Genomic DNA, 23700 nt, shown 5'->3' with positions numbered 1-23700 from the left:
TGTAACCCAAGTTAATGGCATGCATATAGTTCATCTTTAAATAGCCATGCAAACACAAATAATGATTGCAAGCAAATTCTATGCTAATCCAATAAAATGCAAGAGTTAAAAATAGATAAAAATGAATATTGAATACTTCATATAAAAAATCTTTAATATTTATAAAATTTGTGGAGGGTTTTCCTAATGTGATAGAAAGTTATCTGGGTCTCATCTTGGGAAAAACTCTATTTTATGCATTCAATGGTCAAAGTTAAATTTTGGCTAACAAAACTATGACCTTTATATATTTTAGTATTGATGAGGTGAACAATTGTTATTGATTATTTTACCATTGTAACATGAGCTGTTTGAGTAGAGTGGGTTAGGTACACTTGATCTCTCGAGTAGCATTTGCATAAATGACCTCCAAGGGATTTTCAATATTTCAACTTTACAAAATCAATTGTATGCAATGAGTACTAAGTGAGCAATTAATATTCACAAAAAAAACTTGTGAACAACTACTCACAAAAAATGGATAAACAAAATTGACTTAAAATAATACATTACATCTATATTAAACATCACATTATATGATATCGTGCTATAAATATAATGAAATAGATAAAAAGATGGTTGCCAAAATGAAGCATAAACAAGAAACAAATAATTTAATTATTGATGACAACTTGCAACCTTCATAGTAATTTATTTTAATTTATTACTTTTTAAGTCATAGAAAGAAAATAAATAAATAAATAAATAGCATAAAAAAGACTAAACAATCATTAATTTATATATGATCTTGAATCAAAAGTACAAATCACATAGAGATAGTCGTGTGGCATTTTCACAAAATGATGATTGTCACACAAATAATAGAAGTTTGAAAATGACAACGTCTTCAATAAATTTGTGTGTCCCCTCCATGTAGTTTCTTCATATTGACTTTTACCATTGTTTTCTATTCATTTACGCTATTATCAATGTCTTTTGTCCATTACAATATGTTTTCTATTGATATTGTCTTTTACCATTGTTTTCTTATATTTGGCAAATAAAACATGGTAAAATCAACAACAACAACAACAACAACAACAACAAGGAATGTGCATCGTTCTATCCATCTATCATTCTAAGAACTCTATTTACTATTTTATTATTATCATTTCCTCTATCCATATTTACAAGAGAATATCACTCCACCTGTAGGTAATACTAAGGTTACTAAATTATTAACTTTATTGATCAAGTGAGGAGAAAAATAAGTACCTATATATTGAAACCAGAAAACAAAAGTGTTTGATTTGAAAAGAGTAATAAATGTCTAATTAGTGTTGGCAAAAAATTAGTGTTATTTAGTAGCTATTAATAATTTTTATGTGAGTGTTATTTAGTAACAAAACTATAAATAAAAAATAATGTAAATAACATCCATAAAATAAAATACATTAGAAAAGAGCATAGATATGCAATTTTCACCATCACAATTTACAACATTTACTAAAGCAACTCAAATTTTCAAACAGATAACATGTATATTCATTTAAGTGAACTTGAAGTATATTTCATAGAGTTTAGAGTGTACATACATCATTGTGCGATTTTTTTGGATAGAATATTTAAATAATTTTAGATACTATTGTTATCATTCTGTTATATATGTGTGTGTGTGTGTGTGAGAGTGTGTGTGTATTTTTTAATGAAATTAAGTAATTAAAAAAATCAAATTAAATTATTGATCATATTTATCCTCTTTAAAAAGTATTTTTATGAAACATTTCTAGAGAAATACGTTGGTGAAGACAAAGTGGACAATGTAAAGTTAAAAATCATAATTTTCTATTAAATGAAACTTTCAATTCTCTATGACATGAAAATTTTAATCCTCTATGATACGATATGATCTATGGTCGGAAGAGAAACATAGAGATCTTAAATGGTCGATGGGAACGGTGTACCATCGACATGACCTATCCTAGGAAAAATCACCAAACTATTATTCATAGTGAAGTTTTCAATTTCGGAATTGTAAATTATTGATACTTCCTATGGGTACTTTCTGATTGGAACGTGTTCAACGCACCACAGATGATTCTGCGTTTCTTCCATGCCGTTTCCTAGGCAATCCGCATTCAATCATTTTTATGCGTTGTGCACTCTATATAATAACCCTCTGCTACCATGTATACCGCATCACTTCAGCTTCCAAGTTACATCCTGCTTTCCTTGGATTTCTTTCATTGTTTTGTTGTCTTCAGTTCAATCTAATACCATGGCATCTACTTCTAGGCATGCTTTTGAAGAAGTTGTACCATCTGCATCTATTTCTGGTAGATCCACAATGCCTGTGAAAAAGCTGCCCTATGATGTCTTTATTAATCATCGTGGCCCTGATGTTAAACACACTCTCGCAGCCACTCTATATAACACACTCACTGGCATGGGGTTGAGGATTTTTCTTGATTCTGAAGAGCTTGAATTGGGGGATTTCTTGCCCACAGAAATACAAGAAGCTATGCATGGTGCTCCGTTCCATATAGCTATATTTTCTGAGAACTATGCACAATCTCCATGGTGTTTAGCGGAGCTTTCTTTTATGCTCAAAACGGGTGCCCAAATTGTTCCTATTTTCTACCATGTTCAGCCTGAGGATGTCCGATATGCAAAAGGAGTCTATGCTGATGCATTTGACCGACACAAAAAGAAAGGTAGATACAGTTCAGATAAGCTTCAGGAGTGGAAGAATACCCTAAACACTGTTTCCTTCAATGTTGGCCACATCGTTAATAACAAAGGGTGAGTTCCAAATAATTTTTGTCCACCTATTATCCTTTTCTTATCATCATCTTGCATTTGATGAATTTTTTTCTATTTCTTATATTTTTGTTTCGTTTCCTTTTGCTGTTGTTGTATATGTGTAGTGATGAGGGGAGGATGCTCAAGGATATTGGTAGTTGTGTTTTGAAAGTAATTAAAAATGTTCCTTTCGTTGTTGCCAAACATCCAGTTGGTCTAGATGAAATTATCTTAGACTTTGAGAAGACAATACCTCAATTTGTAGAAGGCCATTCTACCGTGCAAACTGTTGGAATCTGGGGGATGGGTGGTTCTGGCAAAACCACTCTTGCTAAACAGTTATATAACAGTAAATACAGAAATATGGAAAGGTCAAGTTTTGTATTAGACATAAGAGATGCTGCTTCTAAAAAAGTATTGCATACAAAACAAAAAAAACTTATAGAGGACATTGGTCTCCCTGATGTATCAGTTGATGATTTAGAAACAGGGAAGGGGATTCTTGCAAACCGTTTAAGATCTATTCGAGCGCTCATTGTTCTTGATGATGTGGATGCTGTAGATCAGTTGGATGCACTAGTGCCTGAGAAGGATAGCCTTGGACGGGGTAGCTTGATTGTTGTCACTACACGAGAACGTGAAGTCCTTCTAGGTTGGGGCATCTCATTCTCATTCATTTATAAAATGAAAGCACTATATTCACCTCATGCCAAACAGCTCTTTTGTTGGCATGCATTCTTGCAGCCTTCTCCAATCTTTGAATTTGAGGATTTGGTTGAAAATTTCCTAAATGTTTGTAAGGGATTACCATTGTCTCTAAAGGTTTTTGGAGCACAATTATATGGTATCTCTGATAAAGATTACTGGGAATCCCAATTGCATAAAATTTCTAGAGTACTAGATAAAAATATTAAGGAGAAGCTTAAAGTAAGTTATGATGTTCTAGATGAGGAAGAGAAGCAAATATTTTTAGACTGTGCTTGTTCCTTCATTGGAGAGGAGAAAACTTCAGCCATTGCAGCTTGGGACAAGTTAGGGTTGAGTGGTCTGCACAGTTGGCAAAGGCTTCTAAATAAATGTCTAGTTGAACTTGATGATCAGAACTGTATAAGAATGCACGATCACTTAAGAGATTTGGGAAGAGAAATTGCTAATCAAAAGTGCTCTCCCCAACATATTGTTAATGTTGACAATGAAGCACAGGTAAGATTATTACTTTCTTTGATTGTCTCTATTAACAATGATATCGCGACCTGCTTTGCTTACCTAAAATTGTTTGATTCTTCTCTATGAAGTTCAAATTTTCCATAATTTTTAATTTCATCTTTTTCTCTATTTGAAAGGGAATTGCTATTCAAGGAATAATGGACACAACAGCTGGATCCACAAGCGAAGTTGATTTTCCTCAATGTTCACAAGACGGAGTGCTTATAGTTAACACAAGCAAAGGAGATTGTGGCCTCACAGCCAATTTGCTTGGATTTAAAAATTTTCAGGTCACTGGAAGTGATTATAATCAAGCAATTCGCTGGGTTGACCATGGGCACAAAAATCTTTACTCATTAGGTTCACTAAAAAATTTGAGGGTTCTAGAACTCAATGAAAAAGAGGGTCAGGAAAAACACTTAGAACAATTATGGGAGACTGACAGCGATGTAAGTGTCTTCCTTTTTTAAGCTCTTCATAGCCTTAAATGTTTTTCTTATTATTATTCATTTTAAATGGATTTCGTTGTGAATTTGTTGCAGGCTCCCGTTCATCTAAGACAGCTAGTTATTAGTGGATGCTCAAAATTCCAAGGATTTCCAAAGTCAATAGGATGTCTCATAAATTTGAAAAAAATAGTCATGCAGAGGTCTGGGGAAAGCATGAAGAGCCTACCGGAAAGCTTTTGCCTTCTCCAATCACTTGAGCACCTGGAGTTACTAGGGTGTTATAAGCTCTCGTCACTACCGAACAATTTTGGCGATTTGAGAAACCTGAGGCATCTACTCTTTGATTCTTGCTCTAATTTGATGGTGTTGCCAAACTCTTTCAAGAAGCTAACACTCCTCCAACATCTCTACGTCTCTTTTTGTTCTAAACTCACCATAGACCCAGAACTTCTTGAAAACATGACAAATATTGAGGCTTTGAGACTTGCACACTGCAATTTGAAGGAATTTCCTCGTCACATCACAAAAATGGCCTCATTGAGATACCTAAACCTAGATTTTACCTTCATAAGGGAGATACCAATGAGCATCAGTCAACTGAGGAAGTTGCAAATATTTTCTTTTGGGAGTGAGTCGTTGACAAGCGTGCCAACAAGTCTTGTAGATTTGTTATCCTTGACTACTCTTTCAATTAATGGTTGTTCAAATCTGGAATCTTTACCGGAGTCTATTGGGCGTCTAAATCTCTTAAAAAGTCTGAAAATTAATTATTCAGGACTGAAATCCTTACCTAAATCTCTTAGGCAACTAAGTAATTTGCAAAGCCTTGAAATAGATATGTGCCCAATCAACAATTTGGATCTCAATTCTTCACCGGGGGAGTTGGATCTCAATTCTTCACCGGGAGAGTTGGGTCTCAATTCCGAAACCCCGGTTTATTTGTGCAACCTGAAGGAAATAACCCTAGTTGAAACTGAAGCGTCCAAAATTTCCATTTCTAAAGATTGTTGTCCGACCCTTGAGACTCTCATACTTGTAGATAATGACCATCTAACTGAGATAGATGCCCTCCCGAATACAATCAACAAGTTGCATTTGGCCAGGTCTAAAATGTTGCGGAACATTAGCGTCATTGCCGGTGTGGTAAACATTGAAGATCTGTGTATATCTGGTTGCCCCGAGTTAGATGCGCTTCCTGATTTTGCACAATTACCTTCTCTCCCGTGTTTTGAACTCAAGGGTTACACTAGAGTTAAGAAAATACAAGGTTTGGAACAGTGCACAGCATTGAGGAAGCTGAGAGTAGATACGAGATGGGAGGAGGCGGGCATACAAACTTTGGAGAAAATGGAAAGATTGAGGTCACTGCATCTCATGGCAATCAGCAGATCAGCTATCGAAGGTTGCATCGAAAGCATCCAGGTAAATAATAGTTTTATAGGAATATAGAGTTCTAATTATTTTCAATTGAGTGTGTATTGGCTGTATGTTGATGTGCAAAGAATGTGCAGAAATGGCCAGAAGAAATGATAATCTGCACACGTGCAGTCCCAGAGAGTGGATCGCGTATAGACTCCATCGCCTTTCCCAATCTTTCTGTCGTTGACTTTTTCTCGAACAAGAGAATTGAGTCGGAACCATCCCTAGAATGGTCTTCCTCCTCTGATCCCCACTGCATCTTGCTATGCTTTGTTCTAGATTGTAATTCTCCGATTAAATCTTTATACATGAGTGGTGATGATGAAGAAATACATGACATGGAGCTGGACAAGGGTAAATGGGTATTGCTTTGTGTCTTCACACAAAGTTCCAATTGGCACACAGCAAATAAGTTCGTAATCAAAGATTACAGCTCTGACTCCGACAGAGAAGGCGAAGTGGAAAGGGGAATGCTTGTGGTGGTCGAACAGGAAAAAGTCGGAGAGGCTTTCCACGGCTTATGGAAACTTCTCTCAGATTAATATTGTTGAAGTATACATGTGAATTAAAATATATTTCTAAAAATATATATATATATATATTTTTTATGTTGTTAAATTTATTATAAATATTTTTCATAAATTAATAATTTAGTAGAAAAATATTTCTTAAATATAGATTAACTCGTTATCCAATTATTAATTGAAATATATTTTATTATTCATTAAATTATTTTTGTTTTTTCTTTTCTACTTTCAATACTTATCTTTTGTTTGTGAGATATTATTATTTTATTTACAAAGATTTTTCATTGTAGAAACAATATTTTATCTTTTATATTTTATAATATTATTAAAATAATTTCCTCAAGAATTTAGTAGTTTTCTTTTATAGGTGCAAGACTCTTTCATATTGACAATCACCATTTTTCTATTTTCTTAGCTAATTTTTTAAATATATCTCTAAATCACATTATTTCTTGTGCATGCTTATACTCATGTGTTTTTTCCTAAATGTAGACCTTACATTGCTTAATATGTTCAAATAAAACCTTATATATGTGTATGCATGTATTTCTTGTCATATGATTAATAATTATTATTTTAAAACTATCTAATAATAAATGTTACTTTTAAATGGTTATTTTTACTTTCATCGTTCTTTAGTATAGATTATGTATACCTTCCTTATAATACCTAAAGAAGAAATCATGAATATTAAACTCTACAATAAATGTCGACATTTCTAACTAGACTCACATGATTCAATCTTATATCCCTCTTGTGTAAATTATGATATCTTATATATTTAACTTTTTATAAACTAATGTAAAAATAAACATCCTCGTGATATCTCACAGAGATAATGGCTAATAACCTTTGTCAATAATCTAAGGTCACTATCATATAATCACACTAATAACCTTGCACATGTATCATTCAATGTGTACAAGAAATCATAAACTTATGTTGCAATATCTCTTTCAGATAATTTTATGCTATCTACTTACACCTTGTACTATATCTATATTTTTACAAAATATATTTTTGGGAAAAAATTTAAAAAACTCATGAAAAATAAAATATATGAACACTTTTCCGCAAATAAAAAAACCTTGTATATTTTATTGGTGTTCCTCTATGAAATTGATAACACTAACTTTGGGAAAGACTTAATAATCTAGAACAACATTAAAACATTTTAACAGGGTTACCACTTCTTCCATGGATGCATTTCAATCACTTACCACATCTTTGTACATACCAAACACACATAGTATGTAGTTTTTATAATTCCTTCATAATTTTCATTATTGTGTCCCTCTTTGATCCATCCTTTGTGATTGGATGTGTAGGATATTTATGAGATTTTGCTATGAGGTTAGAGTTGATTTATGCCATGATTAATGTTTATATTACAATAGAATTTGATTATATTCCCTATGACTGAATAATGATTGGGTTCCATATCTATTTGGGTGTGTGTGCATGTATGTGTAGATACCTAAATCTGATTAATTTAATTAATTGAATTTAGATATCCTAAATACTCTTAAATTAAATAATCACGCATTATTTACTTAATTAGTGTTCCCTCCTTCTAGCTAATTAATTTTGTTAATTATGTTATAGTCCTCCTTTAATTAATTAATTGGCAATCATAAATCAATTAATTAATTAAATTTGATCTATTCTTTTATTAAATAAATCAAATGCATAGTTTGATTATTATCCATGTTGACCTTTTTCCTCTTAAATTCTCTGATAGAATTAATTAATTCTATTTCCCCACATGCCTCCTAACTTTAATCCTCATCTAACTCTTCCTCTAACTTAACCCATTAACATTGGGTTTTAGTCATTCTTTTATTTCTTCCCACTACTTTCCCACCCTATATGTGTGTATTCCTACATATCCTAATATTTAAAAATATCTTAATATTTGGAAATAAATCCTATTATAATATCAAACCTCCTTTCCACTCCATATGTGTGTATTCCTAAATATCCTAATATTTGGAAATATCTTAATATTTGGAAATAAATCCTTTTATTCTTTTCAACCTCCTTTCCACCCCATATGTTTGTATTCCTAAATATCCTTAGTCATGGAATTAATTAATTAAATTAATTCTATTTCCTCACATGTCTTCTAACTTTAACCCTCATCTAATTCTTCCTCTAACTCAACTCATTAAATAACCTTGAGTGTTAGTCATCATTTTATTATTTCTTCCAGCTTCTTTCCCACTCCATATATATGCACATTCCCAAAATATCTCAAATTTCCTAAAATTTGGGGAAAAAGTTGTTGAATTTGGAGAATTTTCTTAAAATTTGGGAAAATATCCCAAATTTCTTCAAACATGGGAATATCATGGTTTTGTAATCTCTTTTGGAATAGAACCTTCCAATTTGGGTGTCTAAATCCCAAATGGACATGTATCCCCATTCCTTTGACATGTGTTATTCTCATGCCTCTCCATCTCTCATTCAAGCCTATTTAAAACCCCCAATTTCCTTCACAATCCATCCACTTTTTTATTCCCATACCGTTATAATTCCATTTTATCTATCAACTTTCATTTTCATACTCTCATAATTCAGAAATGCTCACTCGTCTTTTTGCATAATCACATCCATTTAGAATATCATTTTGTATCACATCTTGATTAGGTTTCTGTATATGGTGAAAATGGATAACAACAATGTTGAAAGACTAAATGAATTCAACCACAAAACCCTAGCCTAACAACAACAAAGATCCACCATAACATATGAAGATTACCTAAGACAATGCAAATCAAATGAAATCACAAAGATTATACCATCACATGTCCAATAGGGTTTGGATCTCTATTCTTCCTATCTCCATTGATCTTGCTTGATATATTTGCTCTCAGATTTTATATGTGCACAAGAGCTCAACAAAGAACGGAAGTGTGGTTGCAAGTAGGCTTGATTCTATATGCAAGTTCGAAAGCGTAGTCGGGGTTGAATGCATAGTCAGGGTTTGATAATGAAGGTAGCACCTCTTTATATAGAAGACACTATATGAAATGGAGGAATAAGATTGAGAGGTGTAAAAGAGGTTGGCTATGATTAGAGGGTAGGTAAAGAAAATAATAAAATAATGAAAGGGTAGGTAGTGTATGAATTAAGATATGAATGACATGTGTCATGGGTAGAAAAAGCTAATGAATTAATTAAATAAATAAAGATTTATTTAATTAATAGAAGAAGCGAGATCAATTAAATAAATAAGATATTTATTTAATTTAGGAAAGGGGATAATTTAAATAAATAAATGTATTTATTTAAATGAGAAATAAGGCTAGAAGAGGATAAATGAATTAATTAAATAAATAAATATTTATTTAATTAATAGAAGAATTAGGCTAAAATAATTAAATAAATGAAGATATTTATTTTATTAGACTGGACAATTTTAGGTGTCTACATTTTGCCCCTCTTTGAGACAATGTAGCTTGTCGCGTTGTTTCAAAGAAGATAATATGAACTGATACAAAGTTGCCCCAAGATGGGAATGATATGCCCCCTCGAGAGATTGGATGAAAATGTCTGAAAAGATCACAAACAATCTCTTGATAAGAAAGAAAGGCTAGAATGGACTAACCAGATAGGATAGAGTGACAGAGTCATAGGATAAAGAAGACTGACTCGAGAAACGAGGGCTAGGGTAGTTTATAAAATAGACCACGAGAGGAAAACATCCTCATTGTCATCCACACATCCAAGAAATCAGAGTGCAGAGAGAAAATAGAGCAGCAACAGTCAGCAACGATGGCATTGGTTCACAGATTTGATCGCGTTTGCCGATTTCAGAGGCCAGCAGATTCAAGAGAGCCGATGAGTACCTCAAAACCTCCTTGTACTTTGTCGCATTAATTGTTGTCATAAATGCATGTTAGGTAGCGCAATCACTTAAGATTTAGGTAGGTTGCAAAAAATGTCAAGCGGGGGAAAAACATTAAGGCACGTTTATGTCTTCTAGGCCAAATCGGCAGTTCTGTGATGAACATACGCTGTTGATTGGATAAGTTGCTGAGAGGATACACTCAAGCAGGTCCTCTAGGGAAGACTAGAATAGCAGATAGGGCTAGGATTGTCAATTTTGTGATAGAACATACGTTGCCAATCAGGAAACTACTCAAGAGGATACACTCAAGTAGAGGCCCTAGGATAGGATAGATCGAGGCACTTTGTGATGAACAGGGAGTACCAAGACATAGTACTTTGTGATCAACAGGGAGTACTAATATGAGCAGCACTTTGTGATGAACAGGGAGTGCAAATATGAGCAACACTTTGTGATGAACAAGGAGTGCAAAAACACGTAGTACTTTGTGATGAATAGGGAGTACCACTAGGATAAATAGCAACACTTTGTGATGAATAGTGAGTGTCACTGGGATAGATAGCAACACTTTGTGATGAACAGTGAGTGTCACTAGGATAGAAGCAACACTTTGTGATGAATAGTGAGTGTCACTTTGACTGACATGATTGATTTTCTTGACTGTAGGAGTATTTGCCTATGCTGGAGTCACGGGAGAGATTCCCATCGACTCAGAGGTTACGACCAGAGCTAACATTTGAGGACAAGGTTGCCATTGAGGTTATGGGTCTATGATACATTCTGTATGTGCCTGAGTTTCGGGTGAACATGGGTTTGTTGACTGCTTTGGCCGAGAGACGGTGTTCTGAGACATGCACATTCCATTTGTCGATGGGTGAGATGACAATCACCTTAGAGGATGTATACAGGATACTAAGGATACCGATCAATGGGGAGTTGATTCCCTATGATCGAGATGGAGACAGGGAGGCATTGAGATGAGTGTTCCGGGATCCGGGACTGGAGATGAGGACTGGACACATGGCATGGGACACGATGACAGTGATAGGACTGGCACTACCAGCAGTGCTAGGAGGAGTGATCAGTGGGTTCCTGTGTCTAGACAGGGTGACACGGGGGTTGGCTGTGGGCTGGGGAAGGAGATAGGTTACTAGCAAGACCTATACTACGGGGCAGTGCCACCAGAGCAGCGAGCGAGGAGCTTCCACAGACCATCGCGGACAGCGACGGCTACTGGAGGGAGTCAAAGGAGACAGACATCCAACGGTGGGGTTATGGGTCCTCCACCACCACCAGATAGAGGGGACAGGAGAGATGATCCTGGTGCGAATTCTTCTAGGTCTCAGACTCTGTTGAGGTCAGGCGGCTCCGAGGGAGGGAGTTCATCATAGCCATAGAGGGCTCCCTATGTATTAGTTTTGTACCATTTTGTATTATGATGTAGACATCTTCGGGTGATTTGTAGCCATATGATTTTGACATTATTGTATTATAACACTTATGATTATATATATGAGATGATACATCCTTGTGGCAGCTATATGCATGTGTACCTATGTGATGTATGTTTCTATGTGATGCTTATGATATGGATGCAAATATGTACATAATGAAATGCAATATTTTTGTTTTTTTTATGTTTTTAAATATGTTTATGCAAATGCAAATGTGAATGTATGAAATGCAAATGAATATGATAATGCAAATGTGCTAATATGTGTTGTGTGCAGGATGTGATGCAATTGTGATATCTACATGTATGTATGAAACACTAATATGTGGTAATGCAGGTGCAACTACATGAAATGCAAATATTTTTGGCGTGTCATTATACTCAGTCGTGTGATAGCAGGCTACACGGACTCAAGAAGGACAATGGAAATCAATCAAGAACGGGGGATGGAAGATAGAAGATATGAAAGTGAAAAGAGCTTCTTGTGCGTTATCATCATTGAGCTTTATTATGGCAAGTAGGTTATGACAATCGAGGTATATGTTCGACCCAGAAAGTCATTGTACCCGTTTGCATAGAGATAAGATAGTCGCAAACAAGGAATGCCCTAGTTCACACTAGACTCACAGTGTCCTCATATCCTTGGAAAAGTCATAGTATTACTAAGAGATAATCCATAGACAACAAAGAAAATAGGTGACGATACCCCATCCTCGCCTTTCTAGTCAAAGACATCCTGGAGATAGAATCTCTAGTCAGAGACATCCCGGAAAAGCTAAAAGACATGTCACCTAAAGATAAAATCAAAAGAAAACCAAGACTCGACACCAACATCCACTATAGTCCTCAAGTTTAGTGTCTCTTGTCACTTCTATAAGTCTTATTTGATTGTGGTCACAATGTTTACTTTCACAAAAATGATAGATAGCATTGAACCATATGTTGTTTGAGTCTGTTGAAAGATTTGATTTGTTGAAAGTCCATTGTTGCTATTGTGTCTCATCTGAAATTGACTAATTCCATGCAACTGATACTTTATTGCGGAGAAGACGAAACATTATTACGGATCTGTGATGCAAATGTTGCTTTATCGTGGATTGTGTGCAGATAGACTGAAGAAAACTGGAAGAAATTGTACTCCTCATAACATGTGATGTTCTTATTTCCACACCCATCACTAGACGTAGGATTTACCTTAGCCACAGATAGGAGCTGATTTATTATGGATGGAAAGGGTGAAAGGGGGGTTATTATGAATGGCTAACCAATCTTAGGTAGATCAATAACAAGCCATGATGGGAATGGGTAAGTTTATTATGGATGGATAGGTCGTGAGTGTGTGCAAAAAGTGAAAGGATGAAAGTGAATCCTGAAGGAGGGAGGAGCAATGTCTCTACACATGGCACTGGTGACCCAATTTTCACCATGGTACTTGCCCAGGGCACCACCGAAGTGGTTTTAACCTTTGGACGAAATGGTTTTTTTTGTTTTTCAATTTATTTTTTTTACTTTTTTTTTTTTTTTTTTTTTTTTTGTGTGTGTCACAAGGCGCCTGTTTTCCAGGTTTTCACCAAGTAACAATTTTTTTTTTATTTTATGATTTTTTTGTATTTTTGAATTAGGATATGCTGAAGAGCTATGTGTAAAACCTGCAAAGGTGCATGTTGTTGATAGGATCCTCCAAAGGTTCACCATCTAGAGTTGAAAGATGATATGCACCAGATCCATAGACTATTGTAATGATGTAAGGATCAAGCCAGTTTGGTTCGAACTTTCCCTTCTTCTCTCTATCTTGCTAATTTTTAGGATTTTCTCTGAGAACCAAGGCACCCACCTCAAATCTGTGAGGCTTAACCTTATGCTTGTAGCTGCATTGTTCCTTGACTGAATGATGTGTAGCTTGAGTGTCTATCTTCCTTGATAAAGAAACTGCGATATAATTACTAGTGTGTGGACTGCACAGGCTCGTATGCGTGTCACCTGAAGAATTTTGGGCATCCCTGATAACAAAGTCCTTCAAGGAAGCTCCATTAAAGGTCCATGATGTATCACCAAAAGGGAATGGATGTGCAGAACAAGTGGATGAGTGATGAAGGCTTATGATTGCAAAAAGAAGTGAAAGTAGGATAGCATGATGGAGACTTAGTATCAACAAAGATGATTTTTCACTTGAAATTTTAGAGCTAATGCCCCCAGTTATTTTGACATTAGGGGAGATCATCTCTTGCTCTTTTTCCTTCTTAGGATTTTTATCCTTGAGCTTGATTTTTGCCGAGTCCAATAGCTTTTGATTTTGATTTGGACTGAAGGACTTTTCTTTAGTTTTGACTTTTAGTTTTTTCTTTTCAATGCTTGATTTTTCATCCCCAATTAGTAAGGGATTTTGTAATTCTTGTTGATCCAAGTCTGGGAGAGGAGTGGAAATGGAATGAGTGGATGAAATAGTAAGGCTATGTGAGTTCTCAAAAGGGTTGGCAATATGCTCAATAGATTCTTCGCTGGAACCACTCTTAGGACTATTGATATCAAGAGTTGTTTGCACCATTAGAGGATATTTGCATTCAGACTTAGTAGCCACAACACTAGGTGGTTCACACCCAATTCCTTGGTCTTGCATACTACTTGTAGACTGTTCCTGTCAACTAAATATCTTAGGAGATAGTGGGAGTTGATCAACATGAAAGATATACTCACCACATCCCATGTCTTTAAACTTGAATTTTTCTTTCATCTCTGCTTGTTTTGATGTAGAAGCTTTCAAGGATTCTGGATCCACATATGTTGATGAAGGAATAGCTTCTTGATTGAATGGTATTTGTTATTTTTGATCTAGGTCGCAGATTGTTGCAATATATGAATGGATTTGGGTCAGCTTTGACGGTCACTTCAACTCCATTGTGTGGAAACTTGATACATCGATGATATGTTGAGGGAACAACTCTCATTTCATGAGTCCATGGACGTCCTAGCAATATGTTGTATGTGAGATCCAAGTCTAGGACTTGACAAACCACATCCTTTGTAACTAGCCCAACTCTGAGAGGCAAGGTGACTGTGCCTTTGGATGAATGATTTTCATCATCATATGCCTTGATGGTAATTTTGTTTGTAGAATTCACAGCTTTATCAAAATATCCCAATTGTTTAATACTGCTCACTGTACAAATGTTCAGACCTATTCCTCCATCTATCAAAACTCATTTTATTCGATGTTTGTGTAGGAAGGCTTCAATGTGTAAAGGTGCATTATGTGGCTGAATTACGGAGGTGTCATCGGCTTCCGTGAATGTAAGGGAGTGTGGAACGGAAAGGTATCCCACCATGGCTTGAAACTGGTCCACGTTCAGATCAGTAGGGACAGAGGTGTCTCTCAAGATTTTGTCAAGAATGGCTTTATGTGCGGGGGATATGCGTAAGAGCTCAAGGATTGAGATAAGCGCGGGTGTCTTCCCTAACTGTTCTACAAGGTCATACTCAGGCTTGGTTGATGAGGAAGCGGTGTTTTTGGCTGGAGCACCTTGCAAAGTGAATTTACCTCGATGAGTTGTAACATTACATTCAGAGGTAGGTTCAGAAGAAGATCCAGTGCCTTTTAGGACAATCTTGGGTCTTTGGGTAGAATTCTCAGGCGTTTTGTCCTTGATGATAATGGTAGAGACATAATTGTCCATCGAAATGTGATTAACAGTTGAATCATAGTTATAAGATGCTCTGGTATAGTTGGTTTGGTCATCTGTGGCTTTGGCTTTTCCCTTGTCATGTTTTGGGAATGGTTCCTTAAACATCTCATGTTCTTGGTTGGATGAGTGTCCTTCAATTTCAATGTCACCTCTATCAATGAGATCTTGTATGATGTTTTTCAGCCGATGACAATTTCCTGTCTTATGACCCTTGCTCTTATGAAATTCACAATACTCATCATCATTCCACCAATTTGGTTTAACCTTTGGTTCATATGGAGGCAAATCTGGAATTGTGATTATCTTGTTTGCCACTAGCTTTTTGAAAACTGACTCAAGTGGTTCTCCCAATGGGGTGTACTTCCTTCGTGATCTGGAAGTTGTTTGAGTATTCACTTGATTGTTTGTAGAGCTTGATCTAGAAAAAATGATTTTGGGTCGTACTGTATTGGCATCAACAACACCATCATCGATTGTGTTGTTTCTATTCCAAAATCTTGGCTTGTCTTTTCCTTTAAAGTCCTCTTTGTTTTCTTTGAATATTTTGATGACTCCTTGCTCAATTAGGACCTTCTCTATTGTTAAGCATTTTTCAATGATGTCCTTGAAGGTGGACAAACAAGCTTTTCTTAGGTCATAACCAATGTCTTTGTTAACATTCTGGGTGAACATCTCTACCATTTGTTTTTGTGGAATTTCACAAGAGCATCTGCTGGCTAGATTTCTCCATCTTTGTAAAAATGATGAAAAAGCTTCTCCATCTTTTTTCTTGGTGTTGCACAAAGTAGTGACTGATATGTCTGTCTCTATGTTATATGAGAAATTTTGTATAAATGCCTCAGCTAAGTCACCCCATGACTTAATACCAGGTGGAAGTTGGGAGAACCATTCCATAGCTTGATCACCTAAGCTTTGTGGGAATAATCTCATCAAATATGTCTCTTTTGTTGCTACCTCAATGCAAGCTGTGAAAAAATGTCTTATATGTGCCTTAGGATCTCCTTTGCCTCTATACTTATCAAACTTAGGTGTCACAAAGTGTGTAGGAAATGGAGACATTGGAATGCTTTTGTCAAATGGATAGGGACATATGTCTCTCATTGTGTAAGTTGACTTTGGTGTATTTATGTCCTCCATTTTCTTTTGTAAGTCCTTAATTTGCCATTCCAAATTGTTCTTAGGTGGAGACCGACTTCTTAGACCATATCCCAAGCCTGAACCACCGGGTGGAGGAGGAGCATGTTGCATATATGGATGATATTGATCATACACATGTTCATATGGAGGAGTTCTATAATGATGTTGTGTATATGGACCACTTGGTATAGAGTCATGATGAGGAATGGAATATCTGCTTTGTCCATGTATACCATACTCTACAGGCATGTCATGAGTTTGTTGTAATGTGTTGCCCCCAAATTTGAAACGGGGTTTCTTTGTGTCCAAATTTTTGAGCATGCCTTTGGATATCCAATTGCTTTGGTGGTTGATCCTTAGCATTTCTATGTGATTGAGTATATTTTTCTGCATAAGACCTCCATAATGGTCTGCGAAGGTGAGTATCATATGCTTGACCACATGTGTATGGGACCTCTGGTTTTTGAAACAAAGATGTTGGTGATCCAGGCACCATATGTGGTCGTCTATTGCCTCCACTATTAGGCCTCCTTTGATCCATGTTGGAGTGAGTTTGTTGCAAAGGTCTATGTTCTATTATTTGAGACATGTCAAAATCATGAGGGATCTTGGCTCCACTTTGTGCTATCACTTGTAGAAAGTATTGTCTATCTCTCCTCATTATTTCCTCAACCAATCGATTGAAATGGGGATTCATAATGGTGTCTTCTACTTCTTCCGAATGTACTGAAATATTGTCCATATTGTCATTGTGTGTACCATTGTTGTTTGTAGTGTCCATGTTCTCAATATTTGGAATGTTTCTATAGGCATCCATGTTAGGTAATGTAGTATGATCAGAATTGAAAAAGACATCATTGTCATACTCATAGGCACTCATGTTTGCGGACTCTTGAGCCTCTTTAGCTTCTCTCCTAGATTTTTGGGAACGAGCTTCAACCATGAACTAGGTCTTGACCAAGATGTGTGAGACTAGATGAAAATGGAAAGAGTATGGAAGACCAGGAGTTGAATGGAATGTAAATGAATCTGAGGTGTTCTTGCAATGTCCAAAGTGTAAGACCAAGTATATATGTAGTAGAGTAGGTGTGACTTCCAAAGAGAGGATAGTTTCTCTTGATGAGGTAAGTTGACCTTGACTCTAAGTAAGACCAAATGAGACCCAAAGGTGATAGACCTTGATGAGGGACCACTTAGCAAAATGTTGTTGTATGTAGTATGTTGACAAAGTAAGATGAGGACAAGCAAGTGACCTTTTGACTCAAGTTTAGACAAATGTGAATGTAATGTAAGGTGTAAAGCAATGATGGACTTTGTGAGACCCAAAGACAGGTTGAATTCTAAATGAAAACCTGAAGAGATAGCCTAGGAAGCTCAAGAATTTTGAAATTGATTGCTCTTGTTTGTTGGACTGTAATTTTTTTCCAATTTTTGAAGTTGTTTGTTGTGACCAAATCTAAATTTTTGACTATTTTTCATGACAAGAGGACACAATGTTGATGAAGACTCAATGTTTGCAAGTGTTTAGACTTAAAAATGACTCAAAAGAAAGTGTGTTGTTTGATGTAAAATTGTTTTGCATACACTTAAAGACACAAAAGACACAATATTTTAATGTTTGGTCTTGAATGTTTGATTGTTCAAAATAAGACAAGCACAATTCTTATGGTTGGCCAAGACAATAGTTGTTGATCCCACATGGGGTTTCCCCTGAGGCTACGCTATTCAGAGCGGATACTTAGATGCTTAACCCCACTGGCTCCACCCTCGGCACTCACTTCTCGGGGTAGCCAAGCATCAGTCCCCATGAAAACTCCTTGTGGCGAACTTTGTATCTCTACTAAGAACCGTATGTGTGTGGGCCGCTCCAGAGGTCCGACCTCCTGCCTCAACAACTAGAAGGATTTTGGCTTCTAAAACAAAAAGGTGCTAGTAAGGGCATCCGCTCGTGTGGCCATACATGCAGCACTTTCAGCTCTGTAAATATAGAAGGCTCCCAGCCGGTAGGGGTTACGCCCTACAAATGATCAAATAAATTTGATCAAACGGGTTTATGGGGAGACATAGTGTCGGTATGAACTAATTAGCACACATTATCCATAGTTTTCACCATGAATACAGTTGTTTAAAGTGGTTCAGAAGAGGTGGGTTTTCTTTTGCTACCACTTGGGTTATTCTCTCCTCACTAGTAGTCCTAATGACCACATAGGGAGATAGGCCCTCTAAAGATTGAACAAAAAGAGCCTATTGCTCAAGACACAAAAGACAATGGTTCAATTTTAGTGCACCAATTGAAGTGTTTGCTAGTCTATGAGAACAAGACACACAATAAAGATCAAAAACCCTTGCCAAGGTCTTGCAACAAAAATTTGTTAGTAGTTTGGATTGTTTCAAATGATCACCTCTTCCTTGAAGCACACAAGTTAGGTAAATTTTAGATCCAAAAGACTTTGTGAAATAGGGGCCTTCAACAATGCATTTTGTTGACCAATTCAAAGATCTGATTCATCATAAAAAAAGACCACTTGCAAAATTTCAAGAGATTTCCAGAAATGTAAGAAAATCCAAAAAAATTGCTAATTTGCTCCAAAAATTAATTTTTTATGAAAAATCATAAAAAATTCATATAAAATGCAAAATCAATCAAAAAAATCTGAAATTTTTACTAGAGAGTCCTGATGGTCTTCCAAACCTGCATAAAAAAATCTCTGCAACAAATCCAAGCAGTTTGTGAGATATGAGTAAAATAATGCAAAACCCTAATTTTCAAAGATCCGATTTTTGAGGAATGATTTTGCATCAAATTTAAAATCACAAAGAACAGATCCTATGTATAATTCTGAGATATTTCAAAAAATGTAAGAAAATCCAAAAAATTCGCTAATTTGCTCTCAAAATTAATTTTTTATGAAAACTCATAAAAAATTCATATAAAATGAAACTTTGATCCAAAAAATCTGAAATTTTTACTGAACACTTCTGATAATTTTCTTGACCTAAAAAAAAATTGGATGCCAAAATTCAAAGTCATTTGTGAGATCTGATCAAAATAAGGAAAACCCCTAATTTTTAAAAATCCGATTTTTAGGGAAATATTTTGCATCAAAATTAAAATCACAAAGAACTGATCATGTGTATAATTCTGAGATCTTTTCAAAAATATAAGAAAATCTGAAAAATTTGTTAATTTCCTCTCAAAATTATTTTTTTATGAAAACTCATAAAAAAATCATGAAAAATGCAAATGTGCTCCAACAATTCTGAATTTTGGACTGAAAGCGCTTAATGTTGTCTTCAACCTGCAAACAAAATTTGGTGCAAAAATTATGAGCCGTTTGTGAGATCAGATCAAATCTCTCCAAGATCTTGATTTTGTGTCCAAAACCCTAGCTGCACAAGGTTATTCTCCAAATCGTTTTACAAAACAGCAATATATGGTTAGGAAAACCTGCAAAAAACACTGATCTAACAAAAGTCCATGTCCCACCAGGCGTGCCAAAATGTATATGGTGAAAATGGATAACAACAATATTGAAAGACTAAATGAATTTAACCACAAAACCCTAGCCTAAGAACAACAAAAATCCACCATAACATATGAAAATTACCTAAGACAATGCAAATCAAATGAAATCACAAAGATTATACCATCACATGTCCAATAGGTTTTGGATCTCCATTCTTCTTATCTCCATTGATCTTGCTTGATATATTTGCTCTCAGATTTTATATGTGCACAAGAGCTCAACAAAGAACGGAAGTGTGGTTGCAAGTAGGCTTGATTGTATATGCAAGTTTGAAAGCGTAGTCGGGGCTGAATGCATAGTCAGGGTTTGATAATGAAGGAAGCATCTCCTTATATAGAAGACACTATATGAAATGGAGGAATAAGATTGAGAGGTGTAAAAGAGGTTGGCTATGATTAGAGGGTAGGTAAAGAAAATAAAAAAATAATGAAAGGGTAGGTAGTGCATGAATTAAGAGATGAATGACATGTGTCATGGGTAGAAAAAGCTAATGAATTAATTAAATAAATAAAGATTTATTTAATTAATAGAAGAAGTGGGATCATTTAAATAAATAAGATATTTATTTAATTTAGGAAAGGGGATAATTTAAATAAATAAATGTATTTATTTAAATGAGAAATAAGGCTAGAAGAGGATAAATGAATTAATTAAATAAATAAATATTTATTTAATTAATAGAAGAATTAGGCTAAAATAATTAAATAAATGAAGATATTTATTTAATTAGACTGGACAATTTTAGGTGTCTACATTTTGCCCCTCTTTGAGACAATGCAGCTTGTCGCGTTGTTTCAAAGAAGATAATATGAACTGATACAAAGTTGCACCAAGATGGGAATGATATGCCCCCTCGAGAGATTGGATGAAAATGTCTAGAAAGATCGCAGACAATCTCTCGATAAGAAAGAAACGCTAGAATGGACTGACCGGATAGGATAGAGTGACAGAGTCACAGGATAAAGAAGACTGACTCGAGAAACGAGGGCTAGGGCTAGGGCAGTCTATAAAATAGAGCATAATCGAGTATCACATAATGCTTAGGTTTCATCTTTGCATTCACTATCATGGAGCATAATCGAGTATCTACTATATAGCCAACACACATCAAATCAAAGGACAATGAAATTGAAGGAGGAATATGGAGTTTGCACTTTAATTTTTCTTTTTTGGTTTTTCTTCCTTCTTAGCGTCCTATTCTTGTGTGGTTGAAATATGTGTTTGTTAATTGTTTAATTTATCTTCTCAATAGCTTGCATTCATATTTTCTGCATTATGTATGTATGTATGTATGTATGTATGTATGTATGTATGTATGTATGTGTGTACATACATACATACATACATACATATATGGGTAAGTGCACAAAATTGTGTCCACTTAGTGTGGAAGTTTTACACTTAGAAAAAAAAGGCAAATCTCACGAAACGCATGAGAAACGAAACGGGATCCCATTTCCCGTCAAGATCCCGAGCCAAAATTTGAAATGGGATCCCGTTTAGCTTCGGGATCCCGAGCCTAGATCTAGAAACGGGATCCTGTTTGATCCCGTTCTAAAATGGGACCCCGTTTCAAAAACAAAACGGGATCCCTTTTTTAAATTTTTAAAAAAAAAAAAATTATAAAAAATGCAAGCTATATATACATGAAATATAAAATTTATATGTCACATTTCTCTTTGTTTTTTTTTCCTTTCTATCTCACTTTGTCTCTTCTCTCCCAAAATCTAAAACTATGTCTCTACCTCTCTCTCACGTCTTTAACTCTTTACTCTTTATCTTTACTCTTTATCTTTGCTATCTCTATACACCTCCCCTTACACCCTACCTACATAACATAGGTCCTATTATGACATAATACCCCTTAACAAGTCCTAGTAAGGGGTATAAAGTCATAATAGGTCTTCTTAAGGGGTTTTATGATATAATATGACCTATGATGTCATAATAAGACCTATGATGACATAATAGGACCTATTACATCATCATAGGTCTTATTATGTCATTATTAGTCTTATTATAACATAATAGCCTTTAATGGGTCCTACAAAGGGGTATAATGTTAGGTCCTCTTAAGGGGTCTTATGACATTATAGGACCTATTATGACATAATAGGTTATAATATGTGATAATTGGTCTTATTATGTCATAATAGATCCTACTAAGGGGTCTTATGTCATAATAGGTCCTGTTAAAGGGTCTTATGACATAATAGGTCGTATTATGTCACAATAGGACCTATTGTGTCACAATTGGTCCTATTATGTCACAATGTAACCTATTATGGCATAATAAGTCATATTGTGACATTATAGGTCCTATTATGACATAATAAGTCATATTGTGACATAATATGTCCTATTATGTCACAATGTGACCTATTATGACATAACATGTCGTATTATGACATTATAGGTCATATTATGTCACAATAGGTCCTATTATGACATAATACCCCTTAACTCTCTCTAAAAGTACCATCTCTCTCTCTCTCAACCAACTTATCTTTCTCTACATATGTCATAATAGGTCCTACTAAGGGGTCTTATGTCATAATAGGTCCTAGTAAGAGGTATAATGTCATAATAGGTCCTCTCAAGGGGTCTTGTGATATAATAGGTTGTATTATGACATAATAGGTCATATTATATCATAATAGGACCTATTATGATATAATAGGTCATATTATGACATTATAGGTCTTTTTATGTCACAATAGGTCCTATTATGACATAATACCCATTAACAAGTCCTAGTAAGGGGTATAAAGTCATAATAGGTCCTCTTAAGGGGTTTTATGATATAATAGGACCTATGATGACATAATAGGACCTATTATATCATCATAGATCCTATTATGTCATTATTAGTCCTATTATGACATAATACCCTTTAACGGGTCCTAGTAAGGGGTATAATGTCATAATAGGTCCCCTTAAGGGGTCTTATAACATAATAGGACCTATTATGACATGACAGGTCCTCTTAAGGGGTCTTATGACATTATAGGACCTATTATGACATAATAGGTCCTATTATGCGATAATAAACCCTATTATGTCATAATAGGTCCTACTAAGGTCCGTCTTATGTCATAATAGGTCCTAGTAAGAGGTATAATGTCATAATAGGTCCTCTTAAGGGGTCTTATGACATAATAGGACCTATTATGACATAATAGGTTCTATTATGACATAATAGGTCCTATTATGTGATAATCTATCATATTATGTCATAATAGGTTCTATTAAGGGGTCTTATGTCATAATAGGTCCTAGTAAGAGGTATAATGTCATAATAGGTCTTCTTAAGGGGTCTTATGACATAATAGGTCGTATTATGACATAATAGGTCGTATTATGACATAATAGGTCGTATTATGACATAATAGGTCGTATTATGTCACAATAGGACCTATTATGTCACAATAGGTCATATTATGACATTATAGGTCTTATTATGTCACAATAGGTCTTGTTGTGACATAATACCCCTCAACTAGAATCTAAACATACCATCTCTCTCTTCCAACCAACTTATCTTTCTCTACATATGTCATAATAGGTCCTACTAAAAGGTCCTATATCGCAATAGGTCCTATTATGACATAATACCCCTTAACATGTCCTAGTAAGGGGTATAAAGTCGTAATAGGTCCTCTTAAGGG

The 23700-nt window shown here is 35.1% G+C and overlaps 1 protein-coding gene across 1 annotated transcript; it reads left to right on the top strand.

The window, feature by feature from the left end:
- Positions 1–2257: 2257 nt before the first annotated feature.
- Positions 2258–6397, top strand: LOC131062297 (TMV resistance protein N-like). Its single transcript, XM_059208726.1, has 5 exons — positions 2258–2781; positions 2907–3984; positions 4125–4436; positions 4530–5858; positions 5948–6397. Exons 1-5 carry the CDS (start codon positions 2258–2260, stop codon positions 6395–6397), a joined length of 3693 nt encoding a protein of 1230 aa, XP_059064709.1.
- Positions 6398–23700: the final 17303 nt, after the last annotated feature.

This window comes from Cryptomeria japonica, chromosome 7, assembly GCF_030272615.1.
Source record: "Cryptomeria japonica chromosome 7, Sugi_1.0, whole genome shotgun sequence".
In the NCBI taxonomy this organism is placed as follows: domain Eukaryota; kingdom Viridiplantae; phylum Streptophyta; class Pinopsida; order Cupressales; family Cupressaceae; genus Cryptomeria; species Cryptomeria japonica.
The sequence above is the reverse complement of the archived record's forward strand: the minus strand, read 5'-3'. Positions and strand labels throughout refer to the sequence as shown.

Coding starts and splice junctions, on each gene's coding strand:
- LOC131062297 (XM_059208726.1), top strand. CDS start 2,258: ATGGCATCTACTTCTAGGCATGCTTTTGAAGAAGTTGTACCATCTGCA. Junction 2,782..2,906: donor CACATCGTTAATAACAAAGG/GTGAGTTCCAAA, acceptor GTATATGTGTAG/TGATGAGGGGAGGATGCTCA. Junction 5,859..5,947: donor GTTGCATCGAAAGCATCCAG/GTAAATAATAGT, acceptor AAGAATGTGCAG/AAATGGCCAGAAGAAATGAT.